The 22,639-nt window shown below is 50.9% G+C and overlaps 2 protein-coding genes across 2 annotated transcripts; one reads left to right on the plus strand and one right to left on the minus strand.

Annotated features, from left to right (window-relative positions):
* Window positions 1-1,103: 1,103 nt before the first annotated feature.
* On the plus strand, window positions 1,104-4,085 carry LOC311427887 (olfactory receptor 14C36-like; the record flags this gene model as incomplete). Its single annotated transcript, XM_084539474.1, has 4 exons — window positions 1,104-1,161; window positions 1,209-1,332; window positions 1,642-2,473; window positions 4,020-4,085. The coding sequence occupies 4 exons, from the start codon at window positions 1,104-1,106 to the stop codon at window positions 4,083-4,085; spliced, it is 1,080 nt and encodes a 359-aa protein (XP_084395600.1).
* Window positions 4,086-8,072: 3,987 nt separating this feature from the next.
* On the minus strand, window positions 8,073-9,008 carry LOC311427888 (olfactory receptor 14C36-like; the record flags this gene model as incomplete). The annotated part of the gene is made up of 1 exon (XM_084539475.1): window positions 8,073-9,008. One exon carries the CDS (start codon window positions 9,006-9,008, stop codon window positions 8,073-8,075), a length of 936 nt encoding a protein of 311 aa, XP_084395601.1.
* Window positions 9,009-22,639: the final 13,631 nt, after the last annotated feature.

The raw sequence follows: 22,639 nt of genomic DNA on the forward strand, positions 1-22,639 counted from the left end.
AGGAGAAACCTTCACAGCTCTGTCCACAGTAAGTCTCTTCCTGCCAGACAGTGCAGGGCAGGTTCCTGGAAGAGGCACCTGGATGCGGGGTGTCTCTGCCTGGCCAGGAGCTGCCAGGATGTCTCGTGTGGCTTGTGCAGTGTGAAGGAGAAGGTGCTGCAGGGCAGCTGCAGGGCTGCCCAGGGCTGTGGTGCAGAGCAGGGTCCCTCCCTGCTGTGCCCCAGGGGCTGTGTGCCGGGGCAGGGCCTCTGCCGCCTGCCAGGCTCAGCACTCAGCCTGCCCAGGGAGCCCAGGGGCTTGGGCAGAGGAAGGGCAGGACAGGGGATGCCTGCAAAGAGAAGGCACTTTCTGCACTCTCTGCCTGTCTCTTCCTGCTTTGATTGTGGGGCAGGCTCTGTGTTAACAGAGTGGTTGGATTTGCACAGGTGACTTAGCTTCCTATTGCCTTGAACTGAGACATAGGTTAGTGATGAACCTGAGAATATCCCTTCCCTTCTCTGCTTACAGACTGCACCAGGACTTTTCTGAGCTGTTCTTTAGGACCTGAAGACAGGGAGATGTCCCCAGAGCTGTCCCCATCCCCAGGAGGTTTCTGCAGGGCAGAGCTGGGCACACAGCAGGTGGGATGGGGGCTGTGAGCATGGATGGGAGGAGCCGTGGGGACAGAGAAAGAGCTGCTGGCAGAACAGCTGCAGGCAGCAGGGACATGGGCAGGCAGTGAGAGGGAGCTGCTCCCTCCCTGCCATCCCCTGCAGCGCAGGCGCCTTCCTTGCAGCAGCCCCTGCTCTCCTCTCTTCCCCTCACAGCTTCTGCCACGGCATGTATAACCTGGGGGGCTGAGAATATGGGGTGTCTGAACCCTAAATCTCTGTGTCAGTAGACACATTTGCTACAGACCCCCTCTACCTTCCTCTGCGGAAGAAGGCACAGAATCAGAGAATCATAAAATATCCTGAGTTGGAAGAGACCCACAGGGATCATCGAGTCCAACTCCTGGCTCCACAAAGGTCTTGCCCCCAGGCTCCTACCATATGACCAGGAGCACATTCCAAATGCTTCTTAAACTCCAGAGCTCTTGTCCCTCTGCTGTCTGTGCAGGGTAGATGGCACAGGGCTGTGAGGACAGGCTCTACCTCATCGACACCACAGCCTCTGCACTGGGTTGGGTCCGCCCTGCCTGCCCATGCCTGCTTCTCTCCCTTGCCCAGGGTGCCAGCTGGTGGTGCCTGATTCTGACAGGGAGTGCTGTGCACGAAGGGTGAAGCAGGAGGAGATGCTCCCTGTTTTCTCCAGCCAGACACGCATGATCCACCTGCTGGTTTTGTCTCCTGGGTATTGAACAGGGAAGATGCACACAGAGTCACACAGCCAAACACCCCGCAGTCAGCAGAGGGAGCCACTGCCCAGGAACCTTCCCTCTTGGAACCTCGAATGGAGCAGAGTAGGCTCATTGGGAGCTGCTGGGCAGAGGAGGCTGCAGTGTACAGGACATTCAGCAAGCACAGAGCAGGGCTCCAGACAGGGAGACAGACAAAGGTCCTCTTGAAACAGGTAATTTAAGGCTTTCACTGTGAATTAACTGAATTATGCTAACAGACATTACTCGTGACACTCTATTTATATTTTTTTCTCATTTGGCAGTGTCCATGTCCAAAGTCAGCAAATGCCCAACATCAGCTCAGTGAGCGAGTTCCTCCTGCTGGCATTCGCAGACACGCGCGAGCTGCAGCTCCTGCACTTCGCGCTCTTCCTGGGCATCTACCTGGCTGCCCTCCTGGGCAACGGCCTCATCCTCAGCGCCGTAGCCTGCCACCACCACCTCCACACCCCCATGTACTTCTTCCTCCTCAACCTCGCCCTCCTCGACCTGGGCTGCATCTCCACCACTCTGCCCAAAGCCATGGCCAATGCCCTCTGGGACACCAGGGCAATCTCCTATCAAGGGTGTGCTGCTCAGGTCTTCTTTTCGGTCTTCTTGTTTTGTTCAGAGTACTATCTCCTCACTGTCATGGCCTATGACCGCTACGTAGCCATCTGCAAGCCCCTGTACTACGGGAGCCTCGTGGGCAGCAGAGCTTGTGCCCAGATGGCAGGTGCTGCCTGGGGCAGTGGCTTTCTCAATGCTGTCCTGCACACGGCCAACACATTTTCCCTGCCCCTCTGCCACAGCAATGTCGTGGACCAGTTCTTCTGTGAAATCCCCCACATCCTCAAGCTCTCCTGTTCAGATGCCTACCTCAGGGAAGTCGGGGCACTTGCATTTAATGTTTCTTTAGGCTTTGGTTGTTTTGTTTTCATTGTGTTGTCCTATGTGCAGATCTTCAGGGCAGTGCTGAGGATGCCCTGTGAGCAGGGACGACACAAAGCCTTTTCCACGTGCCTCCCTCACCTGGTCGTGGTCTCCCTGTTTGTCAGCACTGTCATGTTTGCCTACCTGAAGCCGCCCTCCATCTCCTCTCCATCCTTGGACATGGTGATGGCAGTTCTGTACTCGGTGCTGCCTCCAGCACTGAACCCCCTCATCTACAGCATGAGGAACCAGGAGCTGAAAGCCACACTGAAAAAACTGATTCTATTTACTTAGCAATAAATTGGCTATCTCACTTTTCTGGTTTTACTAACGTTAATCTCAGGCAGTTTGTGAGCTTTGTGAATGGAGCCAAGTCCAGTTGGAGGCCAGTCACTAGTGGCGTCCCCCAGGGCTCGGTACTGGGGCCAGTCCTCTTTAATATCTTCATCGATGATCTGGACGAGGGCATTGAGTGCACCCTCAGTAAGTTCGCAGATGACACCAAGTTAGGTGCGTGTGTCGATCTGCTTGAGGGTAGGAAAGCTCTGCAGGAGGATCTGGATAGGCTGCACCGATGGGCTGAGGTCAACTGCATGAAGTTTAACAAGGCCAAGTGCCGGGTCCTGCACCTGGGGCGCAATAACCCCAAGCAGAGCTACAGGCTGGGAGAGGAATGGTTGAAGAGCTGCCAGGCAGAGAAGGACCTGGGAGTGATGGTGGATAGTCGGCTGAATATGAGTCAGCAGTGTGCTCAGGTGGCCAAGAAGGCCAACGGCATCCTGGCTTGTATCAGGAACAGTGTGACCAGCAGGGGTAGGGAGGTGATCGTCCCCCTGTACTCAGCTCTGGTGAGGCCGCACCTCGAGTACTGTGTTCAGTTTTGGGCCCCTCGCTACAAGAAGGACATGGAGGTGCTTGAGCGGGTGCAGAGAAGGGTGACGAAGCTGGTGAGGGGCCTGGAGAACAAGTCCTACAAGGATCGGCTGAGGGAGCTGGGCTTGTTCAGCCTGGAGAAGAGGAGGCTCAGGGGTGACCTTATCGCTCTTTACAGCTACCTTAAAGGAGGCTGTAGCAAGGTGGGGGTTGGTTTGTTCTCCCACGTGCCTGGTGACAGGACGAGGGGGAATGGGCTTAAGTTGAGCCAGGGGAGTTTTAGGTTAGATGTTAGGAAGAACTTCTTCACTGAAAGGGTTGTGAGGCACTGGAACAGGCTGCCCAGGGAAGTGGTGGAGTCACCATCCCTGGAAGTCTTCAAAAGACGTTTAGATGTAGAGCTTAGGGATATGGTTTAGTGGAGGGCTGTTAGCGTTAGGTTGGAGGTTGGACTCGATGACCTTGAGGTCTCTTCCAACCTAGAAAATTCTGTGATTCTGTGATTCTGATTGAGTCCATGACTGGCCAGCAGGAGGCACAAGGCTTGGCTGTGTCTAGCCAAGAAGCTGCAAGGCCAGCAGCAGGCCCATGGCTTGGAAGGTGCTGCTGAGGTGACTTGTGTCTGCTTGGCTGAGAGGCCGCAAGGAGCCTGCTGGGTTGGGATGCCTACTTCAAGAGTGGTTTCCTACCAGATGGAGCTTTCTGCGGTAGCAAAGAAGAGCAGTAGAGAAAAAAATGCCACAAAGTGTTCCAGGAAGGCTGGCACTGGTCACAAGGAGGGAGAAATGTCCCTCAAAGGGTCATGCTGTGGTGCCAGAGGTCACCCTCTCATCAGACCATGGCTTTGTGTTTCAAGGAACAGCTGGTGAGGGCTGATGAGACATGGGTGAAAGCAAGGCATGAAAGCAAGATGCTGAACTGAGATGGGTGTCTGCAGACTTCAAGAAAATAGGGCAATGTGTGGGACAGCAATGGAAAGCCTGCAGAGGAGAAGGCAGAGGGTGCTGGTAAAGAGGTAAGGCCCAACAGCCCTGAAGGTTTTTCCCCTTGGCAGTAGCTTAGGAGGAGATATGTTGTACTCACTGCAATGGGGCCTCATTGATTCCTTGCAACCCTGTGCAGCAGCTCAGAGGTGTCATACCACTGTTCTTCTCATGGCATCACACTGCCCACCACAGCCCACAGACCCCAGGAAAAGCCTTGAGCCAGATGTGGGGGTGCAGGATCTCCCCTTCCAGTGGCTGGGGCCAGGCCTTGGCTCTTCTGCTTCACTAAAACCAACAAAGACATTTCTCAGCACAGTGCTTTGCCTGTCTGCAAGCATGGCCTCCGATTATCTGCCCTAACAAGGCCCTGGGGAGGCTTCGTTAGTAACAGCCCTCAGTGGGGCCCATTAATACCCCAAGTCACTTCAGCTTTTCCTTCTGACTTTACTTTCTCTAGCAGTTGCATCGTTCTCCTCTCAGTACCTGAGCTTCATAGACTCAGCACCACAATACACCATGGAACTCATTAAAATGCAGAAATTCCAAACATCTCCTCCATAGTTTTCTTCAAACCTTCACGCCTTTTGCAGCTAACTGCAGAGCTTGCATAACATAGTTCAGGGAAAAGATTTCACAAAGTAAATAATAAAAATATTTTCTTGTTTCAAAGGCTGAATTTTGTTGCATTTCCATTTGAAGCATCATTCTCCTATTGCTACTGATCCAGGGTCACTTCTTTGGAGACCTCCATAGGGAGGAAAAGCAGAGTCTGGTGGTCTGACACTTCCACTGCAAGTAGTGGTCTTTGTCCCTGTAACTGCAGCACAGTTCAGCACATGAAACCCTTTCTAAAACAAGTCACATTTTTTGGGGGGCGGGATAAAATATTATAAAATAAAATAAAATAATATAAAATAAATTAAAATAAAACAAAATAAAATAAAATATAAAATAAAATAAAATAAAATAAAATAAAATAAAATAAAATAAAATAAAATAAAATAAAATAAAATAAAATAAAATAAAATAAAATAAAATAAAATAAAATAAAATAAAATTGAAATGACCATTGGAACCAGAGAAATTCAAATTAAATATTAGTAGGTACCTGGTCATCCATGGTCTCTCTTGGGTCTTCTGTAGAAAACTCAGGATGAAAAGTAAAGACATTTACTTTTTGTACCCTAGTCTGTTGTCCAGTCAATAGACTAGGACAGTCCTACTTCCTGTGCTGTAGATGCAGAAGGCAAAAAGAATTGCATTGTGCCTTACACTACCCAAGTACGTGTAACCCAGGACAAATCTTACAAGGAGCAGCTGAGGGAGCTGGGATTGTTCAGCCTGGAGAAGAGGAGGCTCAGGGGTGACCTTTTTGCTCTCTACAGCTACCTCAAAGGAGGCTGTAGCGAGGTGGGGGTTGGTCTGCTCTCTCACGTGCCCAGTGACCGGATGAGGGGGAATGGGCTAAAGTCGTGCCAGGGGAGGTTTAGGTTGGAAATTAGGAAAAACTTCTTTTCTGAGAGGGTTGTTACGCATTGGAATGGGCTGCCCAGGGAAGTGGTGGAGTCACCATCCCTGGAGGTCTTTAAAAGGTGTTTAGATGTAGTGCTTAGTGATATGGTTTAGTAGAGGACTGCTTAGTGTTAGGTCAGAGGTTGGACCAGGTGATCTTGGAGGTCTCTTCCAACCTAGATGATTCTGTGATTCTGTGATCGTCTAGTCAAACCTTATTCTATGGACAGGGACAATTTCCATTAGATTAGGTTGTCCAAAGTCACTTGCCAACTGGCCTTGAACAAGGGCTCACCTTTCTGCATTGGAGTTTAAGCAACGGTTTGTTGGGAGGATTTGGTGTTCTGCATAGGGTGTCAGGTCTGTGGCTGGGGTATGGAGAAGCTTCGTGGTTTATGGTTTTCTTTAGGTCTACCAAGAAGTTGTCTAGGGTTAAATAAAGTGTTTCAATGCTATTGTTAATGGAAGGGATTAGGATGAGCAAGAGAGTAAAGGTAAGGAAAGGGGCTATGGGCTGAGTTCTGCTTGAAGGGATGCTCTGAGGTCAGGTATTACTGCAGTGGATTTCTGTCAAGGTGCTGGAGCAACATTCAGGTTTTGGGATTAGGGTTACTGGTCAAAAAAGTGTAAGTGTTTTACGTGACTGTTTTAAGCCAGTTTTAAAGCACCATCAATATTGCATGAAACCTCTTACCTCTACAAAATCGTTAATTTCTGCTTCCCAAGCTCCTCTTCCCTCCCCTAAATCTCACTTCCCTCTTGGCCAGGCTTCTCCTGTCATCCTCATATTGGTTATCTTATTGGGATCAGCTTTCTGATGGCTTTCATGATCTCAGAGTATCTGTCTCACTCTGCTGGCTATTCTGTTCCTGAGACAGAAGTGGTGTTGTAGTCGGTAGGGAAAAGGGCACAAAGTTCCGTAGGAGCATCCTGCACATGCCCATCCACTCCGCACCTCCACAAAAGTGTAAATCCTATGAAGAAGCGTTGGTTCCAGAATGACTCCTATGGATCCAGGGTAACATTTTGCAGGCCTTCGTGCAGGATTTACCTCCTCTCAGGCATCTTGGAGGCAGTAGCCACCCCTAAGGAGAAAACTAAAAACACCTATGAGGTATGAGTTTAGTCAAAATTTAAGATCTCTGACATGACAACCAGAGGTGCTGCTCTGCAGAGCGAGGGGGCTGTGGTGCCCGGGGCACGGGGGCACTCTGCAGGGCCATGCTGGGCAGGCTGGGAGGCAGACCCAGCTCATGGGGTCACTGCCATTTCCCCAGGGCTGCACGTAATCACTCGCCAGGCTCCTTTGTTGGGGCTGCCGCATGCCATGGGGCTGCAGAGCTCTCCTCTGCCTGCTCACAGCAGACTGAGCACTTGAACTCTGGTCAGCCCACCACTGGGTCAATGGCAGTGATATTTCCTTGTTTCTCACAGCCTTCTCACGTCTTTCTCATAGCCCTTCCCACTGCCCAGCACTGCCTCCCAGGTGGGAATAAGTCAACCTTCAGAAGGGCCTTTGGGCTTCCTCAGTCGTCCTGCTGCTTATTAGGACCTTCCTGACTCCCCACAGAGCTCAGAGGGAGCCTTCTTGTCCACTGTGTGGCCCTGCACTGGCTCTGTCTGGGACAGAGTTAGTCTCTGCAGAGCAGCCCCTGTGGTGCTGTGTTTTCAATATGTGACCGTACTGGGTATGGCTGGCATGGAGTTAACTTTTCCTGTAGAAACCCACCCAGTGTTGTGCTCTGCTTGAGTAGCTAGAACAGCACTGGTATCACGGTTCTGTTTTGTCTACTGCTGAGCAATGCTGTCACAGCATCAGGAATCCCTCTAATCCCCCCTCCTCAAAGAGCCAGCAGGCTGCAGGTGCGCAAGAGACAGGGAAGGGACATCAGCAGGGCAGCTGACCTAAACCAGCCACAGAGATATTCCATACCATATGATGTCACACTCAGCAATAAAAGGTGGAAAATGGAAGGAGAAGGGAGAGGTGGGCTCCCATTATGAAAATGTCTGTCCTCCTGAAAATCAGCTGCATCTATTCAGGCCTTGTTTCAAGGAAGTGGTAAAGCATCACTGTCACAAATAGATTTTGCTATTTTTTTATATATATATATATATATATATATATTTTTAAATAGTTTCTTTGCTAGTTCCAAGGAGATGGGAATACACTGCAGCTGAGACCTATGAATTTCTGTTCGCTTCTTTATTGTCTATAGCTACACAGAAAGCCTGGCTTTACATATACATGAGATGATTAGGAAAAATAAAGAGATAAATGAACAGGTAGGAGGCTAACAATGACATTAATTAAATCGACTCCACAACTTGAAGATCATATTTATCAAGAAAAATAAAACCAAATTACTTTCTTAACTGTTTCTGAGATAAACTCGGAATGTAAAGGAACATTACAGTTTCTTAAGAAATATGTATTCAAACAATTTCCTCAGTGCACCCTTGAGCTCCTGGTTCCTCATGCTGTAGATGAGGGGGTTCACTGCTGGAGGTAACATGGAGTACAGAAAAGATACTGCAAGGTCCAGGGATGGGGAGGAGAATGAGGGGGGCTTCAGGTAGGCAAACATGATAGTGCTGACAAACAGGGAGACCACGGCCAGGTGAGGGAGGCACGTGGAAAAGGCTTTGTGCCGGCCCTGAGAAGACGGCATCCTCAGCACTGCCCTGAGGATCTGCACATAGGATAACATGATGAAAACAAAGCAACAAAAGGCTAAAGAAACACTAAAAACTAGTGCCTCAACTTCCCTGAGGTAGGCATCTGAGCAGGAGAGCTTGAGGATGTGGGGGATTTCACAGAAGAACTGGTCCACAGCATTGCCTTGGCAGAGGGGCAGGGAAAATGTGTTGGCCGTGTGCAGGACAGCATTGAGAAAGCCACTGCCCCAGGCAGCTGCTGCCATCTGGGCACAAGCTCTGCTGCCCACGAGGCTCCCGTAGTGCAGGGGCTTGCAGATGGCAATGTAGCGGTCGTAGGCCATGACGGTGAGAAGGGAATACTCTGCTGTGATAAAGAAGACAAAGAGAAAGACCTGTGCAGCACATCCTTGATAGGAGATGACCCTGGTGTCCAACAGAGAATTGGCCATGGCTTTGGGCAGAGTGGTGGAGATGCAGCCCAGGTCGAGGAGGGCGAGGTTGAGCAGGAAGAAGTACATGGGGGTGTGGAGGTGGTGGTGGCAGGCTACGGCGCTGAGGATGAGGCCGTTGCCCAGGAGGGCAGCCAGGTAGATGCCCAGGAAGAGCGCGAAGTGCAGGAGCTGCAGCTCGCGTGTGTCTGCGAATGCCAGCAGGAGGAACTTGCTCACAGAGCTGATGTTGGACATTTTCTGACATTGAACACTGTAGAGAACGAGAAGGCAGGAAAAGTTTAGAAGACAATTCTCTGAGGAAAACCTACTGCAAGCCTTAAAGCACTCTCATCTGAAGCCTCTCTCTTTGCAAAAGGAGCTTTCTGCGGCTCTATTGCTTTAGTCCCAGCTGATGCTCGGTGAGACTGGCACTGCAAGCATGCATTACTGGGGACTTTAGAGGTGTCCTTCCTTCTGTGAAGCAGTCAGAAAACAGCAACAAAGGGGAAACTCAAGTTCAGTCCACTTATGAGATCCATGAACTTTGCAGGGTTGTTGCAAAAAACACCTCCAACCACACTGTAGAGCGAGTCAGATTTTATAATGCTTAGTAAAACAACCACACTCTTGTGTTTCCAAAGAAGGAGAGACAGCTTAAATCAAAGAAACCCCAACCCCAGTGCAGATGGACACCTTATCTCCAGGTACATGACCAGGATCTCAGCTTTTCCTTCTTCGCCAAGAGTGCAGAGGCCTCATTCCAGCTGCCCACAGACAGCCATCCAGCAGCACAGACATGGTTTTAGTACAGAGATGTCTTCTCCTTGAGGTACCTGGATAACACAAGGATGCCAGGAGAGAGCTGCATCCTGCGGGAGAGAAGTGTGCAGCCCAGGATGATGCCCCACGGACAGAGCTGGATATTCGAAATCTGGGGTGTCCCAATACCCAATCTGCATCCCCTGCAGTGTCTGGAGGAGACTTGGACACCCAACTCTTGGCTAAAAAGGGCAGCTGGGTTATGACACTCCAAGGGGCTTCTGCAAGACTTCCTCACCTCGCACTGCAACCCAGCAGGACTCTCAAAGCCTACTGCATTGCCCACTGCCCTCCCAGAAACAAGACCCAGCGGAAGACCCTTGTCAGCATGCCAAGCAAGTGCCTTGACTTCTCAAAAGTAAAGGGTGACCTGGCACCTCCTGACACAGGTGACCTCCCTGGGAGCTGCACTTTTGGGCTGACAGCTGGCAGTGGCCCTGCTAGGCCAGCACAAGGCACCTGCTTGGCATGCTGACTGGGGAATCCCCTCTGCCTCCAGAGCCAGGAGGACCCAGGCAGAAAGAAGGCCTCAACATGGGTTGTCCTGTCCCTTCTGCTTGAGTCCATGAGTGGGCAGCAGCAGGCACAAGGCTTGGCTGTGTCTAGCCAAGAAGCTGCAAGGCCAGCAGCAGGTCCCTGGCTTGGAAGCTGCTGCTGAGGTGACTTGTGTCTGCTTGGCTGACAGGCTGCAAGGAGCCTGCTGGGTTGGGATGCTTACTTCAGAAAGGGTTTCCACGTTGATGGAGATTCTTTTGTTATTATGAATGAGCAGGAGAGAAAAAAATGCTACAAAGTTTGCATTGGAAGTTTGGCACTGGCTATGAGGAGGAAGAAATATCCAGGGGAAAAAGCTGGTCTTGCTGCTAATAGCACAGGCAAAGAAGGCATTAAGTGTCTCAGCCTTTACCTCATCCCTTGTCACTGAGTTTTCCCCCCAAAATCCAGTAAAGCATTATGATTCTCCCTAATCCTCCTTCATTTAAACTATTTATACCATTTCTGTCTTATTTTATTTTATATTTTTTAATTTTTTTGACATTAATAGATGGATTGAGCTCCAGATAGGCTTTGGACCGTCCAATTTTGACCTGCACAGTCCCATAACATTGTCAGACAAACTGACAGCATGCATGAGAAGAAAGCACAGCAAATGTGGAACCTGACAGCCTTCCATCCCCTGCCCTTGAGTGACTGTGCTGCAATTCCATTTAGTCAGTTACTCCTGAATTATCCAAATTTCCCTGCAACTCTTGCTGCTGCTGCTGTCTGGTCAGAGATAGCACAATTACACTAAGGTTGAACTGTCTGCCTGCTGATATTAACAGGTGATAGAATGGAGCATCACTGTGGGTGAACCTTGAGAATATGCAGGATTTTCACTTCAGAAAACTCTTGACTTTAACATGGAGAAGAGCCCAGTCATGTACCAGGGGGAGAGAAACCCCACACATCAGGGCACCCTGGGACCCTGCTGAGTGAGTAGTGCCCAGGAGGAGGAGGCCCTGGGTACAACGAGGGATGCCACAGAGCAGTGGTGCCTGCTCACGAGGAACCAGGTCAGCTTCCTACAGAGCTGCCTGACGAGGAGCATGACCACCAAGAAGATCCGAGTTATCATGCTCAGCTCAGATCTGCTGTGACCCCACAGAGATAAGGGTCTGCAGTCAAAAAAGAAAGATGTGGAGGTCTTGGAGTCCCTAGGAAAGCCATGTATAGACAGGATAGAGGGCTGTGATAAGGCTTAAATTCCCAACAGGACCAGGTCTTTGTGTCCATGGCTATGGCTGTTTTCTCTGCCACTGAGGCCTATGAGGAGACAGCTGATCGTTAAAGCACCAGGGCCTCATTGCTTCCTCATCCCCTCCCATGAACCAGGCAGGGGTTGCACCATTCTCCTGCACTTGGCAATGAACATCCCCATCTCCTACTGCCCCACAAAGAGTCCGGAGCAAGGTGTGACTGCTCAGGATCTCCCTTCCCAGGGGACATGGGTCAAGGCCTGGCCCTTGTGCTTGGTGACACACATCCAGTTTTCCTACACATCACTATCACCTTCACATTGCCTTTGTCTCCTTGTCCTCACTGCCTCCAGGGTTCTGCTCTAACGAGCTCCAAGGGAGGCTGTGTCAGTGCTGGCCCTCAGGGGGACACTGCAGGAAACTTGCCTCTGACTTGGACTTCTGGAGAGATGTCGTCAATTGTCTCTGAGTGCCTGAGGTTCGTGGGCTCATCAGCAAAGCCCCCAGAGGGGTGATTGCAGTGCCTTGGGCTGGTGCTGTGCTGCTGAGCTGGGCCAGGCTCATGGGACAGAGAGAGCTCGTGGCAAGAGGGCCCTGGTGCACAGAGACAGCTGTGGTCAGGAGCAGCTCCTCTGCACAGCGCAGCAGGGCTGGGGGCTCTGACCGCAGCTGGCACGGGGAAAGGAGAGAAGGAGAGAGGGGCTGAAGGCACTTGGCAGTGGGAGGATGCTGAGAGCTGCCTGCAGGAGAAACCTGCACAGCCCTTGACCAGGTAAGTGTCTGGCTGCAGGGCCATGCAGCTGCAGGTCCTGGAAGGGTCTCCTCCTGCTGGGTCTTGTTTCTGGGAGGGCAGTGGGCAATGCAGTAGGCTTTGAGAGTCCTGTTGGGTTGCAGTGTGAGGTGAGAAAGTCTGGCAGAAGCCCCTTGCAGTGCCCTAAGGCAGGTGCCCCCGGTCAGCCCAGAACACCCTGCCCTGGCTGGCCATGCCGGGCTCTCTGTCAGCTGCCCCGTAGCTCCTGCAGCCATGGAGGTGCCCCTTGGCAGGGACCTGTTGGTGGCAGGGTGCTGCAGGGCAGCGCTGAGCACAGCCGCGTGGGATGGGGTCTGTGAGCACGGGCAGGGGGAAAGAAGAGGTGGGCGCAGAGCAGCAGCTCCCGACAGGGACAGCTGCAGGCAGCAGAGAGAGGGGCAGGCGGCCAGAAGGAGCTGATACCAGAAACGCCGTGGCAGGGGGGACTCGGGCACCTTGCAGCCGTGCCCTGCAGTGCAGATGCCTTCCCCTGGAGCAGCCCCTCCATGGCCTCCTCTTCCCGTGCAGCCCATGGGCTTTGGGGCAGGCAGGGGTAGAAGAGAAGGTAGAGCTCAGAGAAGGTGATTCTCCCAAGCTCCATCTTGTGAGAATTTCACTCAGAGACAAGGTGAGGTTTCTGTCCAGCTGCACTTGGACTGGGGATTCTCTGCTCTCAGTTCTCCACAGTTGCTTCTCAGGGACACTCCAGAGCTGGGTGGTCCTGTGGCTCAACAACAGCAAACACAGGGCAGATTAGAACACGACTTGTGGGCAGTGGCCTGTGTAACTCTGCATTCAGATGAGTTGTTTGAAATAACACTGAAAAGCTCATTGATCTGAGCAGTGAACTGAACTTAAGCTTCCCCCATGTTCCTGATTCCTTCCTGCTGTATAGCAGAGAGGACTCCTCTGCAGCCTACAGCAGCCCCTGCTCCCAGTGCCACTCTCAGCCAGCACCAGCCACAGCTCAAGCAGGAGAGATGCCAAAAGATTTTCGTGCAAAGAGAGAGACTCAGAATACGGGGTGCTTTAAGAGATACAATAGGTTTTCCTCAGAGAACTCTGTTTTAACATTCTTCTGCATTATGCTCTTTACCAGGAAAGCATGTGTATGGACAGCAAATGCCCAACATCAGCTCTTTGAGTGAGTTCCTCCTGCTGGCATTCGCAGACACGCGCGAGCTGCAGCTCCTGCACTTCGCGCTCTTCCTGGGCATCTACCTGGCTGCCCTCCTGGGCAACGGCCTCATCCTCAGTGCCACCACCAGCTCAGCCTGCCACCACCGCCTCCACACCCCCATGTACTTCTTCCTCCTCAACCTTGCCCTCCTCGACCTGGGCTGCATCTCCACCACTCTGCCCAAAGCCATGGCCAATGCCCTCTGGGACACCAGGGCCATCTCCTATCAAGGCTGTGCTGCTCAGGTCTTCTTTTTATTCTTCTTGTTTGGTTCAGAGTATTCCCTTCTCACTGTCATGGCCTACGATCGCTACATTGCCATCTGCAAGCCCCTGCACTACGGGAGCCTCCAGGGCAGCAGAGCTTGTGCCCAGATGGCAGCAGCTGCCTGGGGCAGTGGCTTTCTGTATAGTATCCTGCACACGGCCACTACATTTTCCCTGCCCCTCTGCCACGGCAATGCTGTGGACCAGTTCTTCTGTGAAATCCCCCGCATCCTCAAGCTCTCCTGTTCGGATGCCTACCTCAGGGAAGTTAGGGCACTTGTGTTTAGTGTTTCTTTAGTCCTTGGTTGTTTTGTTTTCATTCTTTTCTCCTACATGCAGATCTTCAGGGCAGTGCTGAGGATGCCCTCTGAGCAGGGCCGGCACAAAGCCTTTTCCACGTGCCGCCCTCACCTGGCCGTGGTCTCCCTGTTTCTTAGCAGTGCCATATTTGCCTACCTGAAGCCCCCCTCCATCTCTTCCGCATCCCTGGACCTAGTGGTGGCTGTTCTATACTCAGTGTTGCCTCCAGCAGTGAATCCCCTCATTTACAGCATGAGGAACCAGCAGCTCAAACATGCAGTGAGGAAACTATTTTATACGTCTTTCTTCAGCATTAATAATGTGCATAAAATACTAACAGGATTTCTGCAAACAAACACTCTTAGTGCAAATTCTTGAAAGTAATTTTCTTTATTATTATTTCCTATAACTTGTGGCTTTGATTTAATATATTCTAAGCCTCCTAATTATTATTTTATTATTATTATTATGAAGTCGATAATTTCAAATACCTTTACAATCGATATTCTTGTTTAAATAAAGACAATAAAGAAACTGGGACAATTTCTTTAGTCTCTCCTGCAGTCTCTTCCCATCGTCAGTGCCTCCAGCAGTGAACCCACTCATCTAAAACATGGGGAACATGGAACTAAGGGATGCAGTGATGACACTGCTTGAATACATATTCTTCAGCTTCTTTGCCTATAACAATAAGCTTATAAAATAGAAATACCTGTTTTTCAGAAAACTTTTAGGTACTTTTTTTTTTCTTTTTATTTGTCTGTGTTTTTATTTTCACTATCTTTTTTTTCAGATATAAATAATATTAATCTTATCCTCCTACTTGTTAAAGATTTACCTATAGAACCAGGCTTCCTGTGTTCATAAAAACAATAAAGAATCCAGAAGAAATTCATTGGTCTCAGCTGCCATCTCTTCCCATTTCCTCTGGAGCTGGAGGAGCAGCCCCAGCATGCAGGAGGGACTCAGGGCCAGGAGCCCAGCTGCCACATGCAGGAGCAGCCCCGGTGGCCCTCGGAGCTGTCCCTCACTGCCCGCTGGGCTCTGCCTCTCTGCTGCCTTTGGGTCGGGGCTGCTGCTTCCCTGGAGCCATGCCCTTGGCCAGCAGCAGGACGTGGCCTTTTCACTGCTGCTTTCGTTTGGTCTCCACATTTTTATCCTGTGCTCTTTTATATGGATAAGCCAACAGATCTTGTGTACTTTGGCAACAGTCCTGTTGTCTGTGCAGTGGCATCCCTTTGGCTGCAGGCAGCAGCAGGCACTGTGCAGCCCTGGATCACAGCTGGCCTCCCTGCTTGCACCACAGTAACAGGAGGGTCTTGCTCAGGGCAAACCCAGAAGCCTGGACACCTCTTTCAAATGTGCTATCGGGAATAAAGCCAAGGGGTTGCTCCCTGCTCTTCTGTTTTCTGGGGATATTCAGGGAGTGAAGGACACAGGATGAAAGTCCCAGGGTGGTTTGTGGGGAAATGGGGGCAGGACTAAGAGTTCCCTTTATGGGGGCACTTGTCCAAGCAGATGACAAGTGGTGTTGGACTCATCAGCATGAGACTGCACCCCCTGCAGTGGGGCTGATGGCTGATGCCAGCCTGGAGAGGAATCTGGAGCTTCCAGGAGATGTCAGAGGATCTCCAGGGACAGGGTGCTCAGTGGGTAGTGATTAGAACCTCATGAAATGACTGTGCAAGGTTGTTTCAGGAAACAAACAAGGTGAATCTGAGGAGTGCATGGGCAGTTCGGACTGGTCAGGCTGGGTCAGCTGTCACAGCAGGTCCCCCACCCAGCCTCTAGCCCACCTGCAGCCAACTGTCTCCTGGGGTAGAGTGAGAAGCAGAGAAGGCCTTGACGCTGTGCCAGCACTGCTCAGGAACAGCGACTACAGCCATGGGTGACCAACACTGCTCTGGTCACTTATCAGAAACACAGCACCACAGGGGGTGGTCTGCAGACAGTAACTTTGTCCAAGCCAGAACCAGTGCAGTGCCCCTGATGGACAAGAAGGCTCCCTCTAAGCTCGGGAAGGTGACAGGAAGGTGCTAATAAGCACCAAGACAACTGAGGATGCCCAAAGGCCCTTCTGAAGGGTCACCGAGTGCCACCTGAGAGGCAGTGCTGGGCAGTGGGGAGGGCCAGGAGAAAGACTTGTGAGAAGGATGTGAGAAACAAGGAAATGTCACTGCCATTGCCCCAGGGCTGCAACAGATCTCTCGCAAGGCTCCTTTGATGGGGATTTGTGAGCCCAGGGGACAGCAATGAATGTAGCCCGCAGAGTGTGAGCCTGTCCGAGGTGGACTGAGCAGAGCTCAAGTGCTCAGTCTGGTGTGAGCAGGCAGAGGAGATCTCAGCAGCCCCAGGGCACACAGCAGCCCCAGCAAAGGAGCCTGGCGAGTGATTCCTTGCAGCCCTGGGGCAATGGCCGTGACCCCATGAGCTGGGTCTGCCTCCCAGCCTGCCCAGCACGGCCCTGCAGAGTGCTCCCGTGCCCCCGGCACCACAGCCCCCTCGCTCTGAAGAGCAGCACCACCAGATGGGGATGGGGCTGCAAGGATGCTTCCCCTGAGTGTCTTCTAGGCCAGCTTCAGACTTCTGGACTTGAGTGTGATCTTCACTGTGCACAAGGAGCTGAGAGACCACCAACAGGCACGGGGCTGGAACATTGCCTGCAAGGTCCCTCCTACCTTAGCACCTCCCAGGACTGGCACGGAACTGGCTCCTGAGTGTCAGAGAGGTTGGGAGCCCAGCAGGCTTGACGGATGAAAACCAGATCACTTCTAACTGGGCAGGTCCTGGCCCAAAAAGGGGGTGTTTTGTAGGTCTGGTATTATGATGGCAGAGACGCCTCAGAAGCTGTCAGCCCAGTAGGAACCTAATGGCTGTTAAGTGTCTGGGAGTTGACTTCTTTCTGAAGTAGCCGACAGCTCAACCCTTGACTTCTGGCTGGGATCTGTGCCTTTAGGCCCACATCTGTCGGTCTCCATGGCAGGCCAGCAGATGCAACTGCTCTGCACACAGTTTGTGAGATCCCCTCTTCCTAAGCATCTGGTAGGCCCCATAGAGGAAGAGGTCTTGAATAGGTGTTGTCTTGTCAGAGGTATCTGTTTTTGCCTAAACTCATCCTTCAGGCCTGCTTTTGTTGTGTTGCAGAGCTGCTGGGCATATTGAGAAGGGTGCTCCTATAGAGCTTTGCATCCTTCTCCAGACTTAAAGCAGATGTGTAAGGCTCTAGTCTAACCTGTAACATTAATACCTAAACCTAAATGCCACTCCACACCCTGACAGGAATCCACTGCTCTAATTTTTGACCAAAATATCCCTTGAAGACAAAATTAGTCCATAAACATTTTTCATTACCTTTATGCTATGGCTCACCCTGATCCCTGACCTGATCTAGCATTAAAATGCTTTATTTGTCCAAAGTCTTCTTGCAGACTGAAACAAAACACTCAACGAAAAAGCTTGCCCATACCCTAATTACAGATCTGACACCCCAAGATGTATACCAAACCCTCCTACTAAAAATTTGATTGATCTCTATCAGAGAAAGGTGAGCCTTAGTCCATAATCCCATATATGAACATCGAACACCCAAAGTCCCGGTTCCTGTGCATTAACTTCTTCACATTCAATCCTTTTCCTAAAAGTTATCTTTAAGTGCTTGGCACCTTGGGGCAGAGCAGGAATTGTGAGACTTCTCTGCAGTCATATGGCATTCAAAGATGAATGTGAGGAGCCATGGATCTGATCAGCTTGTGGGCCACAAGGAGGAGATGGGTGGGAATGCTCTGAGGAGCTCAGCTCTACTGCAGGATCTCCTCCTCCAGCAGGAGGAATGTGACTGTGGCAGTGACTGTGAGGTCACTTCTGTCTCTGCACTTGATAGGGCAGCAGCAGGAATGTGTCACGGAAAGGGACTGTGAGGTCACTTGTGTCTGGAGGTGGCAGGTCAGCCTTGACTTCTCCCTGGGATCTGCACTTTTGGGCTGACATCTGGCAGTGGCCCTGCTAGGCCAGCAGAAGGCACCTGCTTGGCATGCTGACTGGGGGATCCCCTCTGCCTCCAGAGCCAGGAGGACCCAGGCAGAAAGAAGGCCCCAACATGGGTTGTCCTGTCCCTTCTGCTTGAGTCCAGGACTGGAAAGCAGCAGGCACAAGGCTTGGCTGTGTCTCCACAAGAAGCTGCAAGGCCAGCAGCAGGCCCCTGGCTTGGAAGCTGCTGCTGAGCTGACTTGTGTCTGGCTGGCTTACTGACCACAAGGAGCCTGCTGGGTTGGGATGCCTACTTCAGGAAGGTTTTCCAACCTGATGGAGCTATCTGTGGTAGTAGGAAAGAGCAGGAGGGAAAAACTTGCCACAAAGTGTGCCCTGGAAGGTTGGAACTGGCCACAAGGAGGAAGAAATGTCTCTCAAGGGGTTTTGCTGTAGTGCCAGAGGTCACCCTCTCATCAGACCCTGGCTTTGTGTTTCTAGGAACAGCTGGTGAGGGTTGACGAGACATGGGAGAAAGCAAGGGATGAGAGCAAAGTGTTGAACAGAGATGGGTGTCTGCAGACTTCAAGGAAATAGGGCAATGTGTGGGACAGCATTAGAAAACCTGCAGAGGAGAAGGCAGAGGGTGCTGGTAAAAAGGGAAGTTGCTAACAACCCTGAGATATTTGTCTCCTTGGCTAGAGCTTATGAGGAGAGATGTTATACTCGTTGCAATGAGGCCTCACTGATTGCTTGCAACCCTTGCAATTATCTGCCCTAACAAGGCCCTGGGGAGGCTTTGTTAGTAACAGCCCTCAGTGGGGCCCATTAATACTCCAAGTCACTTCAGCTTTTCCTCCTGACTTTAATTTCTCTAACAGTTGCATCATTCTCCTCTCAGTACCTGAACGTCATAGACTTACCACCAAAATAAACCATGGAACTCATTAAAATGCAGAAACTCCTAACATCTCTTTGATAGTTTCTTCAAGCCTTCATGCCTTTTATATCTAATTGCAGAGCTTGCAAGATGCAATTAAGGAAGAAGATTTCAAAGAGCAACTAATAAAACCATTTTATAGTTTCAAAGGCTGAATTTTGCTGCATTTCAGTTTTCAGCATAATTCTCCTATTGCTATTCATCCAGAGTGACTTCTTTGGAGACTTTCATCAAGAGGAAGAGCAGAGTGTGCTGGTCTGACACCTCCACTGCAAACAGTGGTCATTGTCCCTGTAACTGCAGCCCAGCCCACGCATGAAACCCTTTCTAAGATAGGTCATGGGTGCCTACAGATAAAATAAAATAAATAAAATAAAGTAAAATAAAATAAAATAAAATAACATAACATAACATAACGTAACATAACATAAAATAAAATAAAATAAAATAAAAATAAAATAAAATTGAAATGACCATTGGATCCTGAGAAATTCAGCCTGAACCTCAGTACACACCTGGACATCCATGGACTATCTTGGGTCTTCTGTGGAAAACTCAAGGTGAAAAATAAAGAAAATATATCTTTATTGGCTGTAGCTGTACCCATGAGCATGGCCTCTTTGTGGAGATTGTCCCCTTCCAGACACAGAAACCTAAATTGAGGAGAGTGAAAAGACCTGCCCAGTCAATAGAGTAGGGCAAAGTCCTACTTGCTGTGCTATAGATGCAGAAGGTAAAAAGAATTGCATTGTGCCTGACACTACTCTGGGACGTGTCACCCAGGTCAGGCAACTTTACCTTAGTGCTGAAAAGGCCATCACTAAACCACACTCCCAAGCTCTACATCTACACCTTGGCTCTCCAGTCGATGACCCAGCTCATGGATGGCAATCAGAGAGTCTCGGTTAGCGCGGTGCTGCCTCAGGTGCGCCACCATGGCAGCCATTGGCACCTGCTGTTCTTCAACCCTCAGCAAACCCCCAACAGAAGGATTCTGTGGAAGGCCAAGCAAAGTAGACAACACTTTCATGTCCTTTGTCTCCAAGGCAGGTATGCCAAAGCCCCACTGGTGGTGTCCTCTTGGAACTCTGAAGTTCCCTCTCCTGAAGCAGTCTATGCTGAGGATGCACATAGCCTCTGGGCCAGTCCCAATGGGGTGCTTTTGCCATTCCTTCCCAGTTAGACCCACTTCAGCCTCCAGTACAGTTAACTGTTGGGATTCCCCTGTCACTCCAGAAATACAGGTGGGTTCTACCTCTTTCTAGCTTAATGACATCAGGGTACTCTGTGCACCGGTGTCTAGTAGAGCCTGATACATTTGTGGGTCTGAAGTGCCAGGCCATTAAATATACAGTCCAGTAAACCCAATTGTTCCTTTCTTCCCGCCTCCCCCTGGCTTGAAGCAGGACCCCTCTAGTCCTGCTCATAGTATTCATTACGGTGTCTGGTAAACGAAACACTGGAAACATGTCCCAACACAGCACAGTCATCCCACAGTACAGGGGACAGGGCGATGACAGCCAAGGGATATATTTCGGTGCAGGACTTGTGGCAAAACTCAGGCTGAAATACTCAAGAACAGGACACCTCAAATGGCTGAAGCAGAACCCATTGGCATGTCCCAGTTTGGGAATCATCTCCTTCCGTCTGGGATATGAAAGAAAAAAATGTGAAATGCCCCGTCAGGTCAATGCACACAGTAAGGTAAACTCACAGGTATTGCGCTGGAGTGTCAGAAGGCAATAAGCATTGCGTTTTGCCTCAGACTATTCAAGGAGACCTAATGCAGTTCATCCCTGAGATAAAGCAAACACTCTAAGAAGTGTGAGGGATGTTCAGTTGTGGCCTAACATGAAGAAGGGTGTTGATCACTAGTGAAGGAACGGTCTTTATCTGCCATCACCTATCTGGTTACACAAGCATGACAACACCTAAAGGTCATATATCCCATGACTCTGTCAACCCACGGGGCAGGGGAAGGGAGATGACAGTGAAGGAAGGCATTTGGGTGTGGAAGGTGGGGCCCAGCAGAGACAAGGAGTCAAGGCAGTGGGGTGGGGGAGGCCAGCAGAAGCAGCCCAAGGGGTGGTGCTTCTTGTGAGGACACGTTTGTGGCAGCAGCCTGAGTGGGCAGCAGCTGTGCGCAGGCGAGGGGAGGCCAGGAAGCACGTGCCAAGAGCGCTCCTGCCAGCAGAGCCAAGGCCAGGGCCAAGCCCAAGGGCAGAGGCAGGCCCAGGGCAGGGGGCTGCAAGGGCCATGCTGAGCTCCCTGCCCCTGCAGCAGCCGCCCTGGCCCTCAGCAGATGTGCTGGCCAGCACACACAGGCAGGTGCTGGCGTGCATCAGAGAGCAGCAAGGAGGGCGCTGGAGAGGGCTGGGGCCAGGCGGGTGGCAGGGGCTGGCTTGAGGTCCCCTCTGCTGCAGCCAGTGTATGCAGCATGGCAGGAGGAGGGCAGGCAGGGCTCATAGTCCCAGGGCACAGCCTAGCCCTGGGCTGTTTCTGACATCCCTGCAGCTCTCTGCAGGCTGTGGTGAGGTGACCCACAGCCTTCCTTCCTGTGCTCCCAGGGCACATGGCTGCCTCCTGCCCAGCTCCCTGCCCACCATGAACGTCCAGCACGGCTGCTTCCTAAGCTGGGCCTTGCCCAGGGTCAGTCCAATGCAGGGGCAGAAAATGGCCCTTGTCCCGGTGACTTTTCATGGCCTTCCTCTCAATACATGCTCTTCTCATCCTTAATCTCTTTTACTAAATATAGAGGCTTAGGGGAGCTTTTTGGTACAGACTAAGACAGAAAAAGCGTTGAGTCCTTCAACCCCGTCTCTGCCTGCTGCTATGAAGTGCCTATGAGACATGGACTTGCTCTCAGGTATTTTCCTCTGACAATCTCAGCGGTGCCCGGAGACAGGACAAGACATGGGAATACATGACATTCCACACAGGAAAACACTTTTGCTCTGAGCAATACCAAGCACTGGATCATATTTCTCCAAAAGTGGGCGAATCCCAATCACTGGAGATACCAAATTCCAACTGGAAATGGGCCTGGGCTGCCTGGTGGAGGTGTCCATGCCTGGCTAGTGGGGGTGGCTAGATGGGCTTTGGAGTTCCCCTCCAATCTCAGTGAATCTGTCACTTTGTGATGCCTGGCAGGGATTACAAATGCCAGTAATACCTCTGCCTACAGCAGTGTTCCCTCCCCCTACCTCCACTCTCTTGCTACTTCTTTCCTTCAGGATTAGAGTCAGAAGGGAGCTCTGGAGGCTTCCAGTGCTAAGATCTGCACTGAGCAGGGAGAACTTTCACATCAGATCAGGCTGCTTCTTCAGTGCTTCCTCCACCTCACTTTTGAAAGCCATACTCATAGGGGCACTGGCTGGAAGGCCAGTTCTGATTCAGTGGTGCTACAAGACAGCAGTGTGGAAGAGAAGGGTGACCAGCACCAAAACGACCATGTCCTGCTGCTGTCAGTGTTCGTGGGTCAAAGAAAGTGGCGACCCTGACTCAAAGGCTGCAGGCAAGGAGTGCCTGCCAGGGCAGAAAAGGGCAGCCCCAAAGGAGGACACCAGGGCTTTCCACCACGTTGCAGCAAGGATCTTCATCCCACAACCACTGCTGTGCCTGAGAAGAGTGTATGAGAAATGAGATCCGCAGAAACTGCCTACCTGCTGGTTCCTTTATTTAGTTAGTCACAAAGAGCTTAGCAGCACCTCTACATGAGGTCTTTGGGTTAGAAGAAAAGGTAGAAGGAGATAGAAGAACAAAAATAACTTAAATTTATAAAATAAAATGATAAAAATAATATTTAGCATATTGGAATAATATTGAAAAGGATGAACTAATTTTGAAATATAGGAACAAAGACGTTTCTGCCTTGTCCAGCTATACT

This window comes from Aythya ferina (assembly GCF_964211825.1).
Source record: "Aythya ferina genome assembly, contig: HAP1_SCAFFOLD_29, whole genome shotgun sequence".
Lineage (NCBI taxonomy): Eukaryota > Metazoa > Chordata > Aves > Anseriformes > Anatidae > Aythya > Aythya ferina.